The following is a 23,963-nucleotide window of genomic DNA, read 5'->3' on the forward strand; positions in this document are numbered from 1 at the left end:
CAAGTGAGGGGGGAGCCTTCCAGACAGTCTGCTCCTCTTCCCGCCTGGGGAAGAAGGGGATTATTCCCATGGGGATTCATGCGAGCACCCTCTTGTGACAGACCTCTGGGCAGGTTTCAGTGGGACACGGAGGCAGAAGGCAGTGGGGGGCATGTCCTCCCAGCCGGGAAGAACCCAGGGTGCTTGCTGCCCTGCTCCCTGAATCCCGGCGGGTGGGAACAGGGACCCGTCCTTCGCTGCCCTCGCCGAGAGCGAAGCCCTGACTGACGGACGGACTGACTGACGACTGACTGACTGACTGACAGCCTCCCTGACAGCCTCCTCCACAGCGGAGAGACCCGCAGCCCTGCGGGCCTCCCGCCATCGCAGCCCTGCGGGGTCCCTGAGGGAGCTGTGCGGGGGGACCTGAGGGGAGCTGTGCGGGGGGACCTGTGGGGAATGCTGCAGGAATGGCTGAGGGAGTCGCTGCGGGCAGCCCTGTGGGGAGCCCCGCCAGCAGCCGTGCGGGGAGCGGTGCGGGAGCCCCGCCAGCCGCCGTGCAGGCGCGGTGCGGGAGCCCCGGGGAGCCCCGCCAGCCGCCGTGCGGGAGCGGTGCGGGGAGTCCCGCCACCAGCCATGCGGGGCGCGGTGCGGGAGCCCCGCCAGCCGCCGTGCGGGAGCGGTGCGGGGAGCCCCGCCAGCCGCCGTGCGGGAGCGGTGCGGGGAGTCCCGCCACCAGCCATGCGGGGCGCGGTGCGGGAGCCCCGGGGAGCCCCGCCAGCCGCCGCGCGGGGCGGGGCGGGGCGGTGCGGGGCGCGGTGCCTCGCTGGGGCGGCGCCGCCCGTTACCTGCGGGCCGCGCGGCGGGGCGGGGCGGGGCGCGGGGCGGGGCGCCCGGCGCGCGCCGCATTTAAGGCGGTGCGGCGGGGCGGCCGGGGCAGAGGGCGGCGCGGGCTTGACGGCGCCGCCATGGCCGCCCTCAACGGCGCGGTGGAGAACGGGCAGCCTGACAGGAAAGTGCCGCCGCTGCCGCGGCCCCTGCGGAGCCTGGAGGTGAAGTACACCAAGGTGAGCCGGCGAGGGGCGCTGGGCGGTCGGCTTCGCCGGTGCGCGGCGGCGTGAGGCCGGTGGGGAAGTGCTCGTTAGTCTTTTATCATGTTTTTAAATAAAATTGTTTTCCTCGCTGTCATTTTTATTTTTTATAGTGGCGTTCTTCCCTGTGCCGTCCTAGACGGCAGGCGCACGGGGTTGTAAGGGTGGTTGAGTGAGTGGGGCAACCGGGGGTCTGTGGCGTTTACAGAGGAGCTGCATTCACCCCAACCCCTGCAGCCCAGGAAACCAACTCTTTTTGAGGGGGGAAAAAAGAAGTAAAACCACTTGTGATGCTGCCGCAGGTGCCCAAGGGCGTGTCTGCCTGAGTACACGACAGGCCTGGTGCTGCCCTTGGGCAGGTGCTGTGCAGGCTGTGGTGTCTGTCCCCTCCCCTCTTCCCCGGTGCCCTCTGCGGTGCCCACAGACCTGCCCGGGAAACGCTGGTAGCATCACGTCAGTGCTCAGCGAAACTGGATTTGGTTGTGGAGAGCCCGAGTGGAGGTGAGACAGGACTCATCCACGAGGAGGCTGCTTGCCTGGCTTTTGTTCGGCTGTCCTTGACCCCGTGTGAAGCTTCCCTGTGGTGGGAGGGCGTTGGTTTAGGGTCCTGGGGAGCTGGTGTGCTGCAGGACTGGGCTTTGTGATGGGGCTGGTGCTGCCCTGCAGCTCTCAAAGAGGAGTTGTGTTCACCCGCATCTTGTTGGTGACTCGCCATCCCAACGGGTCTCCTCCAAGGCCTCCCTGTGGGATGTGGAGTCGGGCAGCACGTCCACACAAACCTGTACCTCTGCTTTCTGCCGATCCTCTCTCTAAATGGCCTTGAAATGGTTTCTCCTGACCTTTCAGATTTAACTGAAGGCTCCTAAGCTTGATAACTCTGTCCCTGAGAAGTGAGGCTGGTGTCGGTGTGGAGCTGAGCGTGGCACAGAAATCCCTGCTCCCCAGAGCAGCTGTGGCTCTGCGATAGCCAAGTTGCTTTTTGTTCCACAACAGCCTGACCCGCTGTCCTGCGCAGTGGGGAAAGTATCCCGGCTGGTTACGCTGCTAGGCAGCCTTGACTGCCATAATTTGAGCCATATAAAAGAGCTGGAGGGGCTAAATGAGTGTATTAATTACTGTTACGCTTTCTATATTAAGTATTAAAAAAAAAAAAACAAAAAAAAAAACGCAGCACTTGAAGTTAATTCTCTTGCAGTGAGAATGAGCAAACAGTGATAGCTTATCCAGTGAGGTGCTGATTTATATTATGCATCTGAAGTACTGAAATAGATTAGCAATTGGTGGTAATCACTGGACTAGATTAATTTTTAACATCCCAAATCTATCTACATTTTCTTTGTAAGATAAACTTGCCATCTAGGAGCAAACTGAATCTGCAGCTGTTGATTGCAGAATGGCGTAGCGCTGCACAAACAGCTCTTTTCTGTGTCCAAAATGGACACGACCATCAGAGTCCGTCTCAAACATCCAAATATTCTGGGTTTTGTTATTTTTATTATTGTGAACACTTTTAAATACTCCTCTGGGATCCTGCATCCATGTACGCTTAAAATATGTTTTATTCTCCAGAGTTTTGCCACAGACTCTGTGCACTAAAAGTATCAAGGTGTGCACTGAAAAGTGGAAACCAATGTTAGTTAAAAGTGTGAATTTGACGTTTGGTCTGATGCTCCTGGTGCATCTGAGAAAATAATGAGCTGCAGTCAGTTTTCATAAAACTGTGAGACGTTTTCCTCAAGCTCTGAGTCTCACCAGATGTTTACAGCTGACGGCGCACTTTTCTTAGCAGAGACTTTTATTTTCAGTTCTGCCAGTTACGGGGTTGGGGGAGAGGAGAAATTTTCAACAAAGATCTTACTTATACGGCAGTTTAATGCTTGTCATGGGTGTGTGATGGAAGTTATCTGTCCACAGTTCTGTGTCCTAAATCCTGGGTATGAAGTGTGAATGGCTGATCCACTGTTCTGTTTGATTTCAATTCCTGGCACCGAGGACTCTGGCTATGTGCTGTGGTTCCCAGAATGATGCCAGCAGATATGTTACATTTGAAACAGCCTGATCCCATCACTCTTGTGTTTTCCTGCTTCTTATAGGAACATCACTTTCCCATCCCAACCCTTTCACACAGAATTAACGTTGAATGTGGAGGAAAAACAGTAGCTTTCCCCTTAGTTTGTACGTAAACTTGATGCTGTAATTGTACAGTTCCTGTCCTATCTCCCACAAAATGTGACTTGATTCCTTAGTGAAACAAAGGAAAACTGAAGTTAAAACGTATGAATGTTAAAATGCAGCAGTTGGATAATAGATAGTTTGGGAACATCAGTGTCAAGTTAATTCATATTTTTAACATTGTATGTTTTCTTGTGACTGCACTTGACAACTTCTTTGCCAAAACGTTCTTTCTCTCAGCCTGTCTGAAATAGCTGGGTCCAAAAGTGCAGCTTCTACACCAGTTACATCTTGGATGCTTTTTTTGCTGCAATAGTAGGGAGAAACTCCCTTCAGGAAAAAAAGCTGCCCAAGGAAAGAAAACTATAACCCAAAGCAGTGGGAATTCCAAATGTGAGGGATGCACCATTAATCTCCTGGTGGTGTGTAGAGACTCATAAGCAAGATTGCAAATGTGGAAGACTTCCAAGTAAAAGTACTAGCTTACAGCTGCTAACAGGCTACTAATAAAGATTACTTCATCTAATCTTACTTCAAGTATATTTATAAAATCTAACACTGCCAAGTTAGATCACAGTGTGGATAAGATGCATGTTGAATCAATTACTTGTATATAGGTATTTGTGTTCTGTTTACAGTGAGTAACGACACTCTTGTATTTAATGCGCTTTCAGTTACGCAACGCTGGGACTGTTTGTTCTTGCTCTGGAAATGCAATATTTTGAAATACTTAAATCTTGTCACAAATTACTCCAAATGACGCAAGAGGCTTGGTCTAGCCTGTGACAAGGCATGTGGGGACCCAGTACTTGCCTTCCACTGGACACTGCTTGGTGGGATGGGCAAGTGGTGGCAGTAGCCCAGGGCAGGATGCAAACTACCAAGTAACATTGTAAGCTGACTTTTTTGTAGCATATAACAAGGGGCTCCTTTTGCCTGAACCGTAGGGGTTTCTTTTGGTGTCTGCTTGCTGTTCCCATGGAGATGTATTCCAAAAACTGTCTGTTTCTCACTGCCAAATCATGGTGTGATACTGTGTGGGCACCATCCTCTGTCTCCCTCTTGCTCAAAGCCAACTGGGTGCATGAAGGCTGTTGCATCTGTTCTCTGGCTCAGGTTCTAGTTTGGATAAATGTTGTTTGTATCACAAGCAGTATCCCTGGGAGAGAAGCTGAGAGCACTTGACTCTGCCATCAATGGAAATTGAAGACCCTCAGGACCTTTGAGGGGTAGTTGTGGTTTTTTGCATTGTCTACACCAGGTTTTTTCTTTCTTTCCCCATCCCACTCCCCTTCCTCTCTCTTCAGATATTTATTAACAATGAATGGCATGAATCTACAAGTGGAAAGAAGTTCCCAACCTACAACCCTTCAACATTGGAGAAAATCTGTGACGTTGAGGAAGGAGACAAGGTAAGTGTTGCTGGAAAGTCAGTGCAAAGGAGAGTTTCCAAGGGAATTCCTCCCATAGGGAAGCACGTAGAGGAAAAGCTGACTCTTCACAACAACATACGTCTGGCCAGACTGTGAGCTGGAGGTCTGGGACACTAGATGTCCTGCTCAAGAATTACACGGGGTGGGTGTGATCAATCCTGTCCAAGTCTGCAGGGTCATTTTCTCTGGTAAGAGCTGCCTGCTGAATGCTGTCAGAGGAATCAGATTCAGCATCCTTCTTGTGTTACAGACTGGAGGGAAGCAGCCAGGCTGAGGAAACAGCAATGATGGTGTTTGCACATCTGACAGAACTTGGGCCTTGTGTTGGGAATGGCTCATACATGAGCCTCATGTCAGCCTGATGGACACGCTGAACTGAAACTTGCCCTTTTTTAAAGTACAATCAACAAATAACCTGAGTGCTCTGGGGAATTTAAGCTCAGTCATGCAAACACTGCCCGTTTACTGCTAGAGTTGTGGTGCTGCTTTTCCAGCTGGTGTCCTGGCTTCCTGCACAAATGTGGCTACTCTCAGTTAAAATCAAACCAGTATGTCAAGAGCATTTGTAGTCCCTGGCCCTGCTGCACTGTAGATTAGCCTGGGATATAACTGGTTGGGTTTGGTAACAGTCTAAGGTGAGGAGCAACCATAAATGTGACACTTTTTTTCCAAAACAGCTTGACACACATATAGGCTAACTGTCCTGATCTGTGGGAAAGAGCAGGCCCAAGAGCTGGCTTTTTGCAGTATGTCACAGGAAGGTGATTCACAGCTTCTCTGCTGTACCAGGGCTTTGGCTGCTTATTGTGGGCAGTATGTGAGAGGCAGTGTGGGCATTCCTGCCTGTCCTGTGCTATCTTTTTCTTGGTATCTGAACTTGTCCAACACTTGTGAGGCCCAGTGCCTCCAGCCAGGTAGTTGCCCTGGGGATCCTTTCCTAGTAGGAGTGATACTAGCTAAGCAGGGGCAGTGTGCTTTGTGGTATTTTGCTGTGTGGACTACAGAGACTGACCCTTTTGGAGATGAGAGCAAACTTATTGGCAATACAAGTCTCCAGCCTGCATGAAAATAGTGTGTAAAGTAACTGCTTTTTTTGGAGAGCACTAAAGCAGCCTTCAAGAGCTATTGCCATCCTTGGGGCACTTGCAGACTGAGGCAGAACCAAACGTTGTGTGTAATTTCTTTATACTAATTGGGTAGGACACAACTGTGTTCAATTGCAGTGGCATGTAAACAGTGAAGTTGAAGCTGACTCTGGAGCAACTGTATTTTGCTAGGCAGAAACCATGACATTGTTATTGTTCCCTGAGCTAAGTGTCTCCTCAAGCAGTTACAGAGCATTACATGAGTATTTCAAGCCTGCTTCTTAATGACTTGGTTGAAGAAAACTGTTATGCAGAACTAAGAGGCCAGTTTTGTAGCTTGCCTCCTTGAGACTTGTCCCTGCCTGAGTTGAAGGAAAACTTTCAGCTTTCAACTTGCAAGAGAGTCACTGTAAGCCTTTCCTTGGGGCCCTCTTCCTGTGGATGCTCAGCAGAGGCTGCTGGCTCCTTGAGGCATAGAATAAGTGCAGGCAAGAATGTAAGTTAGCTGCACCTTGGGTGCTGAAAGCCTCTTCTTCCACCCCTTGACATCACAGATTTTTTTTTTTAAAAGTGGGTTTTGTAAGGGACTGAGTGGGGTTAGACCTGGATCTGGATTAGTTAGAAGGCAGAGTCATGGGTGAGAAGCCTCCCAAACCAGCTGTTTGGCTACTGGTGACACTTGACCATGTCCCACTGTCCTCCAGCAAACTGAGTCCCCTAAGGTTTCCTTTGGTTGAACATTCCCTGCTAGGACTGCAATTCCAGGCTGTTGGAGTTACTGCAGAAAATGGTGAGCTGTGCCTGGTGGTGCTTTTCAGTGTCTTGTCCCCCTATACCACCACACTTGGCTGTGCTGGTCAGTACCACCACAGGAGTGGCAGTTCTTGGTACTGGCTCTGGCTTCAGCTGTGCTGTGCCAGGTTTGCCCCTCCCTGGCTGTGCACAGTGTTTTGCTTAGCCTGCACGTGAGGGGTGGGAATTTGGCAGCCTGTATCTCAGTGATGACAGTTTAGTCTGGTGCTGAAACTTGGCCAATGCTTTAGAAGGCTAGGAGCAAAAGTTTTGTTGTTTGTTCTTCAGTTACAGAAATTAAGATGGAATTGCCATTGATATGATAGTTGGGGGATAAACAGAAGTCTTGTATGGAAAAAGAAGCACTGAAAATAAAATGGCAATATCTTCCACTGGAGGCTTTTTTGCCTCCCAGATAATAGCTCAGTGTCCAAGTGCTTGCCAGGTTGATAATGGAGAAACAGTAACTTTCTTCATCAGTCTTCTGCTCCCAGGGAGTAGTTCAGCCCCAAGACTTCCACCTGTCTTGGTGTTACTGTGTGAAGGAGAAAATACTTGCACCATCTTAATTTCTCTGGTGCTGTTGATAACACTTGAAGACTGGCTTTTTTTTCTTCTAGCAGCTTGCTAACATCCATCAAGGGCAGAGGGAAAGGTGTGTCTTCATCAAAGGAGTGCCCAGCTCAGCTGGCTGCCACAGAACGTGGATAGCAGTTCCACAGCTGTGACTGTTGAGCAGACTCAAAGCTGTGGAGCATTTGTCATGATAATTTCTTAGCAGTTCACTCTCACGTTGATCTCTGAAGGGTTTTAAGAAGGTTCTGTGCATAGTCATCTTGCCCATGTCAGATTGCAGTGGCAGACTGAGATGAGAGGGTGCAGGAATGTTATTCCCTACAGGAGACTTGCAAAGCTCTCAATAATGGTTTTGGACACTTTGGGCTGTTCAGGTGCTTTTTGTAGCTGCCTTGAACTTGGGCTCACAAGTTGGAGCAGTGCAGTGCAGAGACTGTTTGCAGAGGGTTTGCAGGGGAGCTGCTAAGTTCTGAAACTCTTCTAATTGCAAAACTGTGGCATGTTCCTGCCTTTCCAAAGAAGGCAGTAAATGAAGTCAAGAAAGACAATCTCCACCGAGTGTATTCCATCCCTACTTGTCTCCTTACCTGCCAAGCCTTGAGCAGAGTTGTGCACTGAGCCTTGAGCAGAGTTGTGCACTGAGCCTTGAGCAGAGCAAGGCTTTTTCTGCAGGTGTTTTTCCCTATGCACAGAGCCAGTGGGGTGATTGTCTCCACTGTGCTCTGCAGCCTGCTGCGGAGGCAGGAGAGAGGAAAAAGGGGCAAGACAGAAATGGAGCAGAGATGAGCAAGACTTGAGATAGAGGAGGAAGGTGGAGGACGTAGAACAAAGAACAGTGTGAGTTTGTTCAGGGGAAGATGGTATGTGGTTGTGTAACTGGGGGTTGTATCATAATGCAAACATCCAGGGTGGGTATGAAGGTTTGCAGGCATTTCCCAATGCTGCAGAGCTTGACTTTGCAATCTTAATATTCTCTTACTGGAGCTTTTTATGTAATACTTGGTAAATCTGTATAGATCAGAACTGAGCACCAGGATGCATGGACCTCCTTGTGGTTTTGTGCACCACAGTGTGTCCCTGGCACCTTGACAGTTGCGAGTCTTTGTCACGTATTGTGCCTACCTATTGCAACATGCTTGCGATGAACATGCCATTCAGACTCCCCTAATGCCTAGTCATAACAAGGTGGATTAAGAATGGCATTTCAGCCTTCCTGAAGAATTTCCTTGTTTTTACTGGTCTCTCAGGCCTATTGAGGCTGTGCTGGCTCACAAGATCTCACTTGGAGGTGCTACCCCTAAGGATGTTTTGGGAAAGCATTTTTGCTTGTGTGATAGTGACTGCAGTCTCCAAGCCACTATGTGTACCCAGCATGTCTGAGAAAAGGCACAAGAATGAAGATGACTTGTATTTAGAGGAGCTGAAGCAGGGCTCAGGTATTCCTGTGTTTAGTGGATGGGGAAGATCTGGGCATGCACTCAAGTACTCTGCCTGCACACCCATCATCATCCCTGTTCCTGTGAGTGCCAGGGTGGTGGAAAGCCTCTCAGTACCAAAGCCTTCTGTGTTGTGGCCTGTGCCACTGCAGACCCAGTGCTCTGCACATTGGTGCTCCCAGCCTGGTCACAGAAGTTAATTAATCACTGCTAAGGGGAGACTTGTTTATACCTGACACATTTCTTGTGTTTCTTTGTCTTCTATGTCACATCAAATACTGCCTTCTTTCAGCTTGAGTCTTCATTCTAGCAGGCAGGGTGGGGAGCACGCAAATGTGCTGTGGCTGATGGTGCCTTCTGGCTTTTGTGATGTGCCAGTTTGAATCCAGATCAACTCACCTGACATGAGCCATTCTGAAGGCCCATTCTGCCTGTGGGCGACAGGTCCCAGGCAGGACCTGCCTGCCCATGGTGGCTGCCCCTACCTCTGCCTCACCAGCACCTGCACTTGACCACTGCCAATCTAACCCCCCACAACAACACAAGTTTTCTCCAATAGTTTCCCCATCAGTACCTTTCCAAAAGGATGGGGTTCTTTTCCTGACAGTGTAGGTCAGACTGTTTTAAAGCTGTGTAATTTTCTTGTAAAGCAAAGGAGCTGAATTTAGCGTAAGGTGCCATTTCAGTGGGTGAAGACTTGCCTGTTTCTCCATGAGCTTTTTCTGTAAGAAGGCAACATGTCTCCCCTTAATTGTGCACCACACATTTCCCCTGAGGGCTGAATGGCCAGACTTTGTTGGATCAGTGCAGAGGCTGAGCTTGTAAATGTATCAAGGCAAGACTTGATATAAATGAGAGCAACTGGTGAAGTGCTATGCGGAATGGTCAAGGCCTGAAACCCTTCCTCCTTACCTACCCCCTTGAGCCACATTGCGCTGAGGTTCAAGTTCTCCATCAGCTGAAGTGAGCCTTGGGCTATGCCAGACCTGATGGAGAGCTGGATTCTGTCCAAAGCCAGGGTGAAGTATGTGTTATGTATGCTTGGGGTACAGTCTTGGCCTCGTGGATGTTGATGGCAGGGTTCCCATTAGCTTTATTGGGTCTGGAGGTTGCCTTTGGCTTCACTTTTTTAATCAATGTATGTGGGAAGAAGGGAGGGGTCCCCAGGGCATACTCTGATCAGAGCAAAGGCATGAATCTTCTCTGGGGGTGGTGGTGTGGGAAGAGGGGGAATGTGCTGCCCACCTGAGTAGTAACTTGGGTAAACAGATTGTTTAGGTGAAAAGCCTTTGTCAACAAAACCCTTCCTGTCTGGTAGAAACGTTCTAGAAGTGTGATCTAGGATTGAAGGGAGCTTCCTTAGTGTGTTAACTGTTACTGGCATGTGTTCCAGTGGGACTGAATGGTGGGTTCTCAGCTGTGATTGTTCCCCTGGATAAAACCATCTCTCTCATGGGGGACTTTCCTTCCCACACTTACTCAGAGGAGAATGATTCATGCAGGCCAATGGCCTGTCATGCTCAGGGAAGCTCTAATGGGAACAGAATTGGGATCTTGTTTCTCTGTCCTCCCCCAGTGCCACTTACATCCTGTAAGGGCAAGAACATTATTCTGTATTATTGTATAAACAAACCAGTTGCATAAAATTACGCTTGAAAGACCCTATTGGTACTCTGCCCAAGGTTGTTTATCAGTCCAGGCCAAACTCAAAACTTATTGCAGGCTTGGGTCCAAATCCAGGAGTAAAATGGAAGTGGTTTTGTCAGACAACTTGGTTTTAGCCACCACAGTAGGTGGTGGAAGCAGCCCGATGGGTTTTCTGTATCATTGTCCAGGACCTTCCTTGTAACCTGAGGTTTTCTTGTGTGTGGCTGCTCTAGCCTGATGTGGATAATGCAGTAGAAGCAGCAAAGGCAGCATTCCAGAGGGGAGCTCCATGGAGACAGATGGATGCCCTAAGCAGAGGACGACTCCTGCACAAGCTGGCTGATCTTCTTGAGCGTGACAGAGTCATCCTGGCAGTAAGTACTGGGACTCAGTGAGCAGTGATCAACCAGCAACTGTTGGCTGGTAACTCTGCTCCATCTCTCTGATTTTGCTGCATCCATGTCTACCTAATGTTTTTCTTTTCTCTCCCTTTATGAAGCACAAAAGAGTCTATGCAGGAGTCATGGCTTATCTTCCTCTTTCTGCAGGATGATTTTAGGAGCCTTAGAAAGAAGGCTGGTAGTTCTCCTATGTAGTTGACTACTTCTTCAAAATTCTAGCTAGTTATTGAAGTGATTACAGATATTAGCACTTAGATTTTCCAAGTAATAAACATTCTTTCTTAGTTTAACAGTCATCAGTGTTCATAGCTGTCTCCCAGCTCTCATCTTAAAAAGAAACTAAACAAACCCCCTAAAATAAATAAACCCAAAACAAACAACAAAACAAACAAACAAAAAACCCTGGAAACCACCTCAACTGACTCAGTCCTCCTTTATTGCAAATATGCAAGGCCAGTTTGACTTCTTAGCAAATTGCTTCCCCTAAAGTGGGGGGCTGAAAAGAAAATCTTTCTCTTGCTGGATGTCATCCAAAGTTTAAAAATGTGTGTAAGTGGGAACTGTTTCTTTCCCTACTGAATGTACTGGCTCAGGAAAATTCTTTATAACTGTGAAGCTGTGTTAACTTGGACTTCTGCACTGAAGAACTATTGCTAATGGTTCCCCATCCTGTTCTGAAGGAATCCTGGTGCAGAATGAAGTAGGACCTGACAAAATGTGCTGCAGTTGGTAGAAGCCTTTAGACTCTATGGGCCTTGGACATCTTTCCAAATCACACCCACAGGTCCTAGCAGCTCTTGGTTAAAGCTGCTGTCAGTCCATACTGAAGATCTTGGACCTGAACACTCAGCAGTTCAATGCTGCACTTTGGCTCTGCTTAGCTTTGGGGGAATGGAGTCTATGACATGTAGTGCTGTTAGATGTGCAAGTTCCTGAGCTGATGTCCCACTGAGGGCAGTAAGAATTGACACACGTGGGCTGAGCTTAGGAGCCGGTACTTGCATGACTATTTTGAGCTGAGTTTCTTAACCACATGACAGCTTCCAGTTTCAGCAGGATAAAACCAAAAAAATCCAGGTCTGAAAGCAGTTATGTCCTGCAAATGAAAGGGGAAAAAAATATCTGTCTGTAAACATGACCTATTCATTTTCTGCTCACTTTTTGATGTGACTTCAGAGGACCCTACATTTTCCATAACTGGGACACTCATTTCAGGCTTTCTGCTGTCCTTCTGATCTGGGAGGACGTGTTGGCATTGTTGTTTTCACTGCAGAAAACCAGCCATAGCTGCCTTGGCTGCATGCTAAGTAATGACTTAGAAAAATCAGTTGTTTTAGCAGACATTCAGAGTGGATAACAATCCTAGTCATTCCAAGGGGAATGTCTGTTTGAGTGCTGTTTGCACCATAATGTCTGTGGAAGATGACAGAGTATGACTTCATATGTAAACAAAGATGTTTCAGTCTACCAAGGGATAGTGCTTCCTTTATGGATGTGCTGGCCATTTGCACCAATATCCCATTTAATGACCTGAGCGGAGAACAAAGCATTCACTGAGCTAATGTCCAGAACAGGGAGAAGGACACAGGCTGAGAGTGAACTTCATTTAGAGCTGCTCAGCAGCAGTGCAGCTTTAGTGAAGCAACTTCTCCCTTCCCTGAGTCTCAGCACAGCTCTCAGCCCAAAGGTTGCTTTCCCAGAACTCAGTAAAAAAAAATGTGTTTTCTATCATCCTGTGGACAAAAGGCTTTTCAAAGGTTGGTTTAAGGGCTATGGAGTAGGGGAAAAAAAAATTCCAAATAAAAGTGGGTCTGACTGATTTCAGTGACACCATCTGGAATCCAGAACATCTGTGTCTGAGGGTTTGTTCCGGTGAAGTCATGACACTCAGATAATTTCTGACCAGTGCCCCAGACTGCAGCCCTGTATCCCACCCACAGCCACCTTCTGGGGGCTTCTGGAAGACGTGCTTTCATTGCAATCACTGAGCAAAGCAACTTGTGTACACACCAGGATTATTTGGTCTAGTCTCACACCTTATTTGTATTAACAAGGTCACTCCTTAAACGTAAGGTTGAGGGCAGGAAAACCCCCGTGTCTGCAGCAAAAGGCGAAATAAAATTGAGGAGTTTCTCTAAAAGCTATTTTGAAGAAAAAAGCATTGGCTTGTCTTGACAGTGCATGCAATTTGTCTTTTCAGACTCTGGAAACAATGGACACAGGAAAACCTTTTCTCCAGGCTTATTTCATTGACCTGGAAGGTTGTATCAAAACACTCCGATACTACGCTGGATGGGCTGATAAAATTCAGGGCAGAACTATCCCAGTAGGTAAGTTCTTTCAGACCCAGTTCCAGAGCTGGGATGGGGTCAGGGAAGGAAATGCATGGAAAGGCTGGCTTCTGAAAACCTGCAAAAATAGCTTTGCATTTCTTTTCTATCTCAGGATGCATTTGAAGTAGATGTGTTTTAAGATTTAAACTCATGGGAGAACAATGTGAAGGCCTGGATAGTTCTCTGGAAAATGAGTGGGCTCTTTTGTTGTTGGTTTGTCATTCTTGTTTTTGGTGTTTTTGGGGTTTTGTGTGTGTGTGGTTTTTTTGTCTGCTTTTTTTAAACAGATAAGCCTTTTTTATTTAAAATTCAGACTAATTCTTAAAGAAAAAAACCTGGGTGTTATAGGGAAATGTATTTATTAGGTATTGCTGAAATGAATTAAGATGCCAGACAGTGGAAGGGCAGAGGTTTGTAGGGAGAACTGTATGAAGGCAGCAGAGTTTGTGCTGTCCTAGAAGCCGCAGGATGTGACAGAGGGTTGATGTGGAATCTACTAGTGCCTCTCACCTCACTGATGTTCCTGCATCTCTGGCTGGCTCCCAGATGTTTAGAGAGATCACGTAGTGCTTTTTCTTACCTTTTTTAAGGACATGTTCTGAGATGTTGACTCTTCTCCAGAGCCAAAGCATTGTCCTCTTTGAGGGACTCTGTCAAGTTTTCTGACACTTGAAAGAGGTTTTTCAGAAGTTTTCTAGGCTGCAGAGCCAGAGCAATCACACTGCACTGTGGTGACAGGGACAGAGAAAACAATTTGGCTCAGCTATAAGTTCAAATATGGCTTTGGGGAGAACAAGTTAAGACAATGGATGTCCAGGGGGCACAATGATTAATATGGTGTATTTTCAAAATCAGCCTGTTTTGTCCCTGCATGCGGGTGATCACTGAGGCTGTTTGAAGGACAGGCACTGCAGACAAAAATTAGTCACCAAAGGAAGGGCTCTGAAGGGCTGAACTAGTTCAATCTGTGCAGGCAGCAAAGGGAGCAATGCCAGTCATATAAACTGAGATCTGTCACCCTCCTTCAGAGTAACATGAAGCTTTGCTTGCCTGGACACTGCTCCTGATTTCCAAAAACTGTAATTAGAAGCCTTCATGTTTTTTGTCAGTTCTTTCAAATGAAACTCCTGCTTTCTCTTTGAAAAGTAGTGGGAGTATTTTATATGAACAGTATTACTTTGCTCACAGGGTTTGATCTTTTTGTCACTTCTTACCAGAAGTGCAATTCCTGTTACACTGAATATAACTTCTGTACAAAACGGGTTTAAAAACACTTCCCCTTAGGGAAACAAGGGCTTTGCTTCTTTGAGTGAAACACAATCTGAATGGAATTTGTGCTTGCTCTGCAGTGTGGTGGGGAGTTATTCTCCACCTTAGCCCCAACACAGGGAGATTGTAGAAGGAATTGCACTCCTGGTTTTAAAAGGCTCCACTATGAACACGAGCAGTGTTTGCTTTTGAGCTAACACAAGACCTGTTCTCAAACAGACCCTCATCTGCCTGGGATGTCCTAGAAGTGTGAGTTAAGATGAACAAATGTAAGGTTCTTTGTCTAATATGGTTTTAGTTATGTCCTCAACCTGTTAGTGTGCAGTCTTACACTCCTTCTGTAGAAGCTGGGATTCTGACTCCTCTGTCTTCCTTTTTTCTTTTGTCTTACAGATGAAAATGTTGTCTGTTTCACCAGGCATGAGCCGATGGGTGTCTGTGGAGCTATAACTCCAGTAAGTAGCAGTGGCAGTGCCCTGCATCTCCCTTAGAACTGGAAGAACAACACGTGCACTCCCCATCTTAGACCACAGCCATTTGCTTCCTAGTTAAGTACAGCTGTTCTGTAGGGAACTCCCATCTCTGTTGCCTGATGCAGTTTCTTGTTTTACCCCCATGCCAATTGCTCTTGGCAACACAAAGTCCTCTGCGATGGAAGGGTGGGTCTCTAATCAGATGCTCTGCTCCTCTCTAAGGCTGACACCAGTCACCAGAGACCAGTCAGAGCTCTCTGACTCTTGCACTGCTGGGACGACCATTTTGTCATTACATGTGCTTGCTTTTTGCTGCCTAGTGCTGATGCATTGTTTTGAGTTTTAAGTCATATCCATTATTAATAACCCCTGGCTGTTCTTTGAGCTTTCTGTGATTAAATCTCATGGAATAGTTTTTTTTTTCCTTGAGATCTCATTCTCTGCTGCAGGGACAGTGTGGATAGTTTTTGGAAGAACTCCAGTTTTAGTGTGTGTTGCTTGCTCTGTTTAAACAGGCAGCCTGGAAGACTTTACAGCTACATGGGAGACATAGTTTGTTCCTGTCTGGTCGTAAAACACTTTGAACATGGTATTCTACAGGCCATGAGGCAAATGGTGATGTGCCAAGATTCTCTGTTTGGATACTTGGATCCAAGAAGTCTATGGAATATGTTAATCTCTGGGATAAGGTTGTAGGAGAGAGGCCTGAAAGAAATGCATGTGGGGTGTTGGATTTGCTGGACCCTGAGAATACCAGGTCCAGCCCACTTCCCAAAGATGTCTGGGGGAATTTTTCCTCCAGCAGGACTGAGCTTATATCCCCAGTGACAAGATGATATGGTCTGTTTAGCAATGTCAGGATGAGGCAAAGTGGGAGATGGTCAGGACTGGTTATCAGACCTTTGGCTTGATAACTTCTGCACAGCTTTTCTGGCCGAACAAGCAACATGACTGCTTGTGAGCAACTGGAATTTGTGACTTGAGATCAAAACATCAGGTCCTCACATTGATCACCAATTAAAAGGTATCTGCTGCTCACACTTCAGCCACCTTTGGCACTCAGCAATGCTTTTGGAAACAGTCTCTTTAAAGCCTAAACGTAGGATGTTTTGGAGGGCCACTATAAGGGGACTTAGTAGTACTTCTAATATTTCAGGTTGACCCTACATCAACAATAAATAAAATAGAAAGTACAGAACCAAATTTGACTCAAGTTCAATGCTGTGTTTGTGAAAAGGATGATTGGGGTCAACAAAACCACATCTGTCTTTGGTTTACTTAGAACAAATCCCTTTCAATTTTTTTTCCAGTTTGATCTCTGACAACAGTCTGAGAGTTTGTATATTCCTACTTGATTTAAAGAGATTGTCACTCTTCTGCATATATCTTTCTAGACAAAATAACAACCCTTCCCTTTTTCCTATGGCTTGACTAGATTTAAAACAACATTCTTAGCAAGACAAAGTTATTAAAGTGCAGCATTTGGCTGAGCTTTATTGCAAGGCCATGAGGAAGCCCTGGAGTCCTTCACTGTTACTTTCACCAGCCAGTCTTCAATGGAAAGCTCCTATTGGACTTAAGTCATGCTCTGAAAGTGTAGAAAAGTAGTATAGGTGTGGATAGCTCCAGCTGCAAAGTCAGGCCTTCAAGAGGGCTTAGGAGAAAAAGACAAATGGGAAAATCATGGGATGTTTTCATTGGAAAAGATCACTGACATGAAGCAGGTCTGGGAAGGTGGGAGAGTCAGGTTGAAGAATAGCACACTAGACTAAATTCTGCTTGTCTCAGAGCTGCTGGGCTAGAACAGAACTCATCTCTTAAAAGCTACACTGCTGTTTTATTTGTAAGTGTGAATTTGTGGATTCCTAATGTATTTGGCTTCTTTTTTAATAGCTGAAGGACCTTGGCTTGAGTCTTGACAAGAAGTCCCTTTACTGTTGGCCTGCTTCCATCATCCCTAAAGCAGCATTAATTATTTTTAATGAAGAAATCCTTTCTGTTGCCAAATGACCTTTCTAAGATTCAGCGTGAGCTACATTTTCCACTTCTTGCTTAGGCTCCAAGATCTACAAATACACATAACCATGAAAGAGATTAGCAGAGAGGAAACTGATGTGGACTGGTTCCTAATCCCAAATAAGAAAACTAATTGGAAAGGAGCATTTTATGACTTGAAGGGAGTATAAAACCTCCCTTGGATTTCCATGACTGAACAAACCACTGCAGTTTCCTAGTTATAACCCTGGAATTGAAGGACACTGTATAACTCCAAACTACTCAGCCAATACCTAGCACAGAAAAATGAGGTTTTTTTCAATGTGTAGTTGCACCCTGTAATTCCCACATGCTGTACAGAAGTGATGCACCAGGACCCTGCCTCCAACACAACTTCTGTAAACAGCCCAAACCCTACACACAGTGTGATCAAACTGCTGTAAAGGACGAGATCACATCACACAGGTTTGTCCAACTTACAGGATTAGCTTGAGGACAGCCAGCAACATTTGGGATCTCCGGGGGAATGAAGGAAGTTATACTCTGTAGTCCAAGCAATTGTAGGCAGCTGCTCCTCTCTGTGGCTCTCCTCCCAGTTGCTTCTTTCTCCCTGAGCTGTGTGAAGGTGGGGAAAATGCTGCATAGCAGTGAGTAGGTGACTGGGCTGGGCTGATCTGACCTGCCTCATGTTCTTGCAGTGGAACTTCCCGTTGCTGATGCTGGTTTGGAAGATGGCACCAGCACTGTGCTGTGGAAACACTTTGGTTATTAAGCCAGCTGAGCAAACTCCTCTCACGTCACTCTACATTGGCTCATTGATCAAGGAGGTAAGGAAATCTGAAGGTCATGTCTAGGTACTCTTCTTTCAAGGTCATAAGCAAGAGTGCATTTTGAATTGGCTGTGTAGGTTTTTAGGTTGTAAAGATCTTAAAGCCTCACAGAGGAAGGTGAGAACAGCCTCTCTCTACAGCCTTTTCTTACAAAGGCCTTCATGACTGAGAGGTAGCAAAGATCACAAAACCTGTATGTTTTTCTTCTTTCTCAGGAAGCTGCAGAGGGAGAAAAAAAAATGGTGCTGTTATTCTTCTGCCTTGTCTTCCCCTCTCCCAAATGAGGGAAAGACTACAGCTCAGCTTTATTAGATAATGGGACAAAAAAGAGTGTGATTAGACAGCAGTGTTGAGTTTGTACCATTTTTAAGTGGGATAATCCAACCAAGACCAAGTGCCATGGGAAACCATCATTCAGAATGTCTGTGGTTTGTAGAACAACTGAGATATGTCTGGCCTTTAAAGCCAACTTGATACTGACCTAAAGGGAAGATCATAGTTTGAGATTTCAAAGTGTTGGTTAAGGGCTTGTCAGGTAGGATCTTGGGTGCCCTCAGATCTATTAATCATAGAGAGATGGTGGGAGGTGCACAGGACTGGTCAGTATGTCACCTTCCTATGTCTAAGTATGTGGCTGATGTGAGGCAAACTAAAAGGGTTGCAGATACGCTTTTACCTCTCAACTGGAAAAGTCATTTGTTAAGCTCAGTCTAATGATAATGATGATTGTATCTGTTCTTGGCTTAGCCTGGAAGAAAAAAGAAAGATGCTTAAATAATTGACACTTAGGGCTCCTCCATCTGGGAAGGCACTCCAAAAATACTAGCAGTTAAGTATCTCCTGCAGTTAATGGACTTAATCAGATTGTACAAGACAAGTGAGCATAGGGTGCAGTTTTCATGACTTCTAGCTAGCCCTACCACCCCACTGCTTTTTTCACTCTGACATACAGCTCCCCAAACACAGGCTTAGCATTCCCCCAAAAAGCCATTCAATTCCGATTAAATTCGTTTTTGTAGCTGAAATTCTAAGCTGCCTGTTTCTCATAGTTGCCCTTCAAGGCACCAGTGTAATTACAGCAGAATAACTTTATTTGAAGATGCTCCTTTCTCCACCCAAAATTAGCAAAATTCTTTGCAGTTTTTCAGAAGAATAAGTTACACTTTTTTTTTCATCTTCAAAAGGATGCAGAAGATGTTAAAACACAAGCAAAGCTCTGTGTTAGGTTCAATGAAATAATTTTGGGCCAACCAAAATATTTTTTTCTTCCATTTTTGCTGAAAAACAACAAAAAAACAGTGGTTTTTGGCTCAGGGTGACCTGAACCACTTCTTAATTCCTTGTGGCTTTGCTGCTGACTCCAAACACCATTACTTGCATAGTTTGACATGCAGTATTTTCTTGAAAATTCATTTGCCAAGATACCAACTCTATTAAACTCACTTTAATCATTGTCATAACCATAGAAGAAATCAGATTGCCCTTCTGATTTGTGAAGAAATTAAAAAAAAGATTATTTTTTTTTTGCAAGGCAGTACATGAGCAATTACTTCCATTTTTTTTCTTTATTAGGAAGGAACAACTGCATTTATTGAGATTGTACATTAAAAAACCACAAGAAATTAAGTGAGTGGTTAATATCCTGCAATTCCATTGTTACAAAATGTGGGGGAAACAACCTTGTGTAATCAGTAGTAGGGGAGGATTGGCCTAGAAGAGCATAATCCTTGAAACTCTTGTTTCAGGAAGTAAAAACAGACCAGTCAGTCCCACACTTCTCCTCACACTAGAATTTCACCTAAAGTTTTGCCATTTGTCTCTTCTGGCAAAATTACTGGTTGGCTAATCTAGGTTGTAAATGTGGTGGAAACTGGCATAAGTCTTTTACCATCTGCTCTTGTATTCCTGTTTTATTAGCCCCATCATCTAGTGAGGTTTTACTGACTTCTTAATCCCTCTGGCCCCTGAAGAACCACAAATGTCAACCTTTGTTCAAAACAAACTTTCATTCAGTTACCCCTTGGCTCCAGCTGCACAGCAGTAGCTGGGGGCCAAACCTGGCCAAAAGACTCACTCTCTTTTGACTTGAAGCTGGGACTCCTCCAGGAATTCTTACTGAAACTTGGCATTTCCTAAGCACGGCTGTTGTTTTCACCCACGTCTACTCCAGCTGGTAGCTGTGTTACTGGGAAGGCTGGGAAGCAGTGGTGTGCCTGGGGTGGGCTCCTTGTCTGCAGCTTGCAATTTTTAATTGCAAGGAGTATAGTGCAACTAAGGCAAGCTTCCCAAGAACTTGAAGTGCAGCTCTCAGAAGTGCAGATCAGTTCCAGAATGCTCAACATCTCTTTTTACTGAGTTGTATTTAACCTCTGTTTTAGGTGGGTTTCCCTCCAGGTGTGGTGAACATTGTGCCAGGCTACGGCCCCACAGCCGGGGCTGCGATTTCAACCCATCACAGCATTGATAAAATTGCTTTTACTGGATCAACAAAGGTGGGTGATGGATTTCTTGTTCAACACCTGCTCTTCCTCTTTGCATTCTCTTCTAAAACTGCCATCTGTGTAAGACTGGACCAAAGAAATGTCAGTGATTTCTGTATTGCCAACATCATTTTCCATCACATTCCATGTGACGGGATTTCTCAGAAGTGTTTGGAATTTGTCTAATTCAGGTCCTTGTGTTTGTGATCATCTCACATCTCTTTATACTGGGTTTTGCCAAACCACCACATTTCTTTAACAACTGGAAGTAATAGATACTCTCACTTAAGGTAAGAGAGTCTACAGGAGAGGCTGGCAGTAACTTAACATGTCATTGACCTGAAGGAGCTTCTGGGCAAGTTTGCCTGCCAGTCCTGCCCTGCCAGTGAGTGCAACTGGAAAACATGTCAGTCAGCCCTGAACAATTCTTCCTCAGCTTTAGTTACCTCTGAGGAACTCGGACTTAAATAAAACATGGCCCTGTGCCCAAGGCTTCCTCTGCTGACGTGGATGGGATTAACGTTTGAGCTTCTTTTGAGACCTGCACAGTTAAATCACCTTCTATTCAGTTTTTTTTCCTGTTGATAGCTACAGCTGCCTTGCTTAGGAGAGGGGTGGAAGCAAGACCCCTACACTATCAGACACCTACAGCCATTCTCTTCTGTACCTTTGTGGGGGGAAAGGAGCACGTCGCTTGGCCTTGTCCATGGAAGGGAGCACAGCTGTGGCACACAAACATATTTGTCTCCAGTAATCACTGCTGCAAACTCTCCAACAAAAGCTTTCTTAGAAATGTGAATGTTTTTCCACTCACTGCTCTAGGCTTTGCTTGCAATATATATGCAAGAGAGGCTGTGTCCAAAGAATGGAAATGCTGACTCCAGTGGGTACAGCTGGGGCAAATATAGTCTCCTTTATTTCCCTGAATAACGTTATTCTCACTGAGCATTTGCAGAATGAATCCATTCTTATCTGTATCTTCTCAATTGCAGAGTGTAATCTAATTGCATAACGATGACAAATTACCTTGAATGGTATTCTTGGTCGGTAAAGGTAACTCACTAAACACTCCAAAGCTGCTGCATTTAACAACAGTACCATCTAGTGGCTTTGTGTACATGCGAACTGCTTTGCTTACCCCATAGGGAGTGGTGTGTTAAGCCTCTGTTTCTGTATAGGGATCATGGGAACAAACACGAATGCAATAAAGTAAAAGTTCACCATGAACTTTTACTCTCTTGATAGTTGGGCTAATCGAGGAGTTTACCCAGATACGAGCTTCTCTCCAAATCCTAGATCAAAAATTTGTAGCCCAGATTAGATGCTGGCTGTGTGAAAACAATAGAGCTTATAGACTCACCCAGCTCACATGGGTCTGTTTGGGTTTTTAATGAAAAAGCAGTATCCAGTGGATTAGTGGAAGAAGGAAAATCTCAGCTGCTGGAGCCTGTAGGCAAGGAACTCCTATAGGCACTGTGCTTGTCTTCTTAATCCATGGGTGTGCAGGAAACACCAAGGGAGACAGATTCTTTGCTAATGCATGTGTAATTTAGAAGTGTTTTCTTCCCCCTCCACCCATCTGTGAGTTCAGCTGCATCTCTGCAGTATTTGCAGCATAATGCTACTGTTTCTGAGCCAGGAAGTGAAGCCAATTCAAAAGACATTTTGACTGAGTTTTTAAGCCTCAGCTTAGGCTCAGTGCCAGCCTGAAAATACTGATCTTAAACTCCATGAGCATTTTCTTATCTAGATTTCTTGGTTTCCCTTAGTTTATTAAGTTGCTTCTCTTGGCCAGCTAGCTATGCCCCTTGCAAAGTTGTGTACCTGCAAGCAGGTACATCTCTCACTGCTGCTGCCTCTAGGTCTTGGCTGCTGAGTAGCTAGAGATGTTCAGGAGTCTTGCACAAGTTACAAAGGCAAGCCATGAGAAATGCAGATCTGTCACTGCCAGCCAGCTGCCTCATGCTTTCCTTGCTCACAGCTCCACTCCAGGGCAACAGTATTTCTAGTGAAGTGAAGTGAAGATTGCCATGTGCAAAGGTAAAGTATAAGAAAACCAGTTACAAAAGGATGAAATTAAAATATAGGGTCACATTAAAAAACAACAACTGCTTTAACAATTGAAGCTCCCAAATAATTTAAACTCATACTATTTCAACAAAATTAGATTAATACATTATTCTTATGCTTGATTTATGCTCTTGTGAAGAATTCCACTTTTTAAAACAGAAATTGCTGTTTTGGTGTTACCAGTATCAAAAAGAAATGGCACAGTCAGTCACAATGTAGGGAAAACCTTTTATATTAAACCACTTGTCTATGGAGGAAAAAAGCCTTAATTTGACATTATTTTGTTTAAGTTCTGGTAGCAGAGTAAAGCCTTTATTTCAGGAGAGGGTGGCCTGAGAAATTCTACCAGATGGTCAGAGCAGGTTCCTGGGCAGAAAGTGCCACAGCAGAGCTAGACAGAGTTTGTCTGTTGACATCCTCAGGTATTGCCTTGGAAGAAACATGTCTCAGCTACCCTTGTGTGTGGAGCAGCTCAGCCTAAACTGTCAAGAAAGAAGTAATTTTCTCCTAAACGTCAAAATCTGTACATGGCTTTCTGGCATGGGAGTGGTAACAGACAGGAACAGTGAGTTCTTATCATTGCGTTGGCAAGCTCTACTCTGAGAAGTTGAATTCTCACTTTTTAATGGTAAAACTCCTAAACCTTGATTGCCAGTGTTGCTCACTTGTTCTGCAGGTCTGGGTAGCAGATAACCTTCAGGATACACTTCCTTCCTGTAGATCTCCCACACAGCCCACCCTTTCAGATCTGCCTAAATCAGACATTAATTCTGGAGCTGGTTTTGACCCAGCATGTGACAGCAGAAGGAAACTCAAACCATTTAAGAATGTTATCCCTGACTTCTGCCTGCTTCAGCCACCAACCAGGCCCTTCTACCTGTGTTAGCATCACACTTGACATGCTGAGTTAAAGCTTTCACGGGTGTCGCGAGCCGATATTAGGGGGCTACCCCCAACAGCTCATGTCCTCTTTGTGTCTCAATGCCACAGGTTGGAAAACTGATCAAGGAAGCTGCTTCTAAAAGCAACCTCAAAAGGGTGACATTAGAGCTTGGAGGGAAGAACCCCTGCATTGTGTGTGCAGATGCAGACTGTAAGTACTGGCTGCTGTGTTTATTTACTGTAGGATGCTACAAGTGTGGTCCTTCCCTGTGCCTCTGCTGCCTTTGGCAGCCAGCAGGGCTGGTGTTTGCCACTGCATCCACCCCAACAGTTGGAATAAACCCCTGTCCAAGAACAGGGGTTTCTGTTTCACTGAAGCTCTTGCCTAGCACAGGGACCATTCCCATGGAAAATGAGCAGACCACTACACTGTTACTTACCCTGGGGATAGCTTCAGTTGCAGATAAATCTTGCTTTTGTGCATTTCTGCTGTTGTGGTGCCTTCTTTTTGGTTGGCAGAACTGCAGAGTCTGAGCCAAGCAGAGGGGAAAGCAGGTTTGTTGTTTGTATTTTTTTAAATGCAGCCCCTCTGCAGATACTCCTGTGACAGGAGAGTTTTGTAGGTCCTCATCTAATCCAGCCTTCACCTCTATGATGATCTGCAGGACTTATTTTGCATGTTCTGTTATGACTTTGTTGAATTAATGAGTAGCACTAGGAGATACATGTAACCTGTGATCACCAAAGTGGTTGGAAAACCCTATTTGGCTTGGGGAGAATACCCTCCACTGTCCTGCACAGCAGAGCTTGAAAGCCAGAGGTACATGTGCTGCTAACAGTGAGCATTGCAAGGACCTGGTCTGAGCTGGCTGTGCAACAGAAGGGCACAGTGCTTCCCAACCACTCACTGCTGAAACTAGTCTTCAGGAGCCAATGCCCGGTATCCGGGAATCCACATCGCAATTTCCACAGCAAGAAAAACTGGTTACTGCCCTCAGTGAGCTCTTCTGGAAGAAAGT

General features: G+C 45.8%; 1 protein-coding gene across 1 annotated transcript in view; it reads left to right on the forward strand.

Annotated features, from left to right (window-relative positions):
• Window positions 1-933: 933 nt before the first annotated feature.
• ALDH1A3 (aldehyde dehydrogenase 1 family member A3) overlaps window positions 934-23,963 on the forward strand; it is a 34,721-nt gene continuing 11,691 nt past the window's right edge. The window contains exons 1-8 of the mRNA XM_051628578.1: window positions 934-1,046; window positions 4,550-4,654; window positions 10,445-10,585; window positions 12,813-12,942; window positions 14,608-14,669; window positions 17,381-17,509; window positions 19,891-20,004; window positions 23,053-23,155. Coding sequence (XP_051484538.1) covers window positions 948-1,046; window positions 4,550-4,654; window positions 10,445-10,585; window positions 12,813-12,942; window positions 14,608-14,669; window positions 17,381-17,509; window positions 19,891-20,004; window positions 23,053-23,155 — 883 coding nt within the window. The 5' untranslated portion in view covers window positions 934-947. The remainder of the gene's footprint in view (window positions 1,047-4,549; window positions 4,655-10,444; window positions 10,586-12,812; window positions 12,943-14,607; window positions 14,670-17,380; window positions 17,510-19,890; window positions 20,005-23,052; window positions 23,156-23,963) is intronic.

Source organism: Apus apus, chromosome 10 (assembly GCF_020740795.1).
Source record: "Apus apus isolate bApuApu2 chromosome 10, bApuApu2.pri.cur, whole genome shotgun sequence".
Taxonomy (NCBI): Eukaryota; Metazoa; Chordata; class Aves; order Apodiformes; family Apodidae; genus Apus; species Apus apus.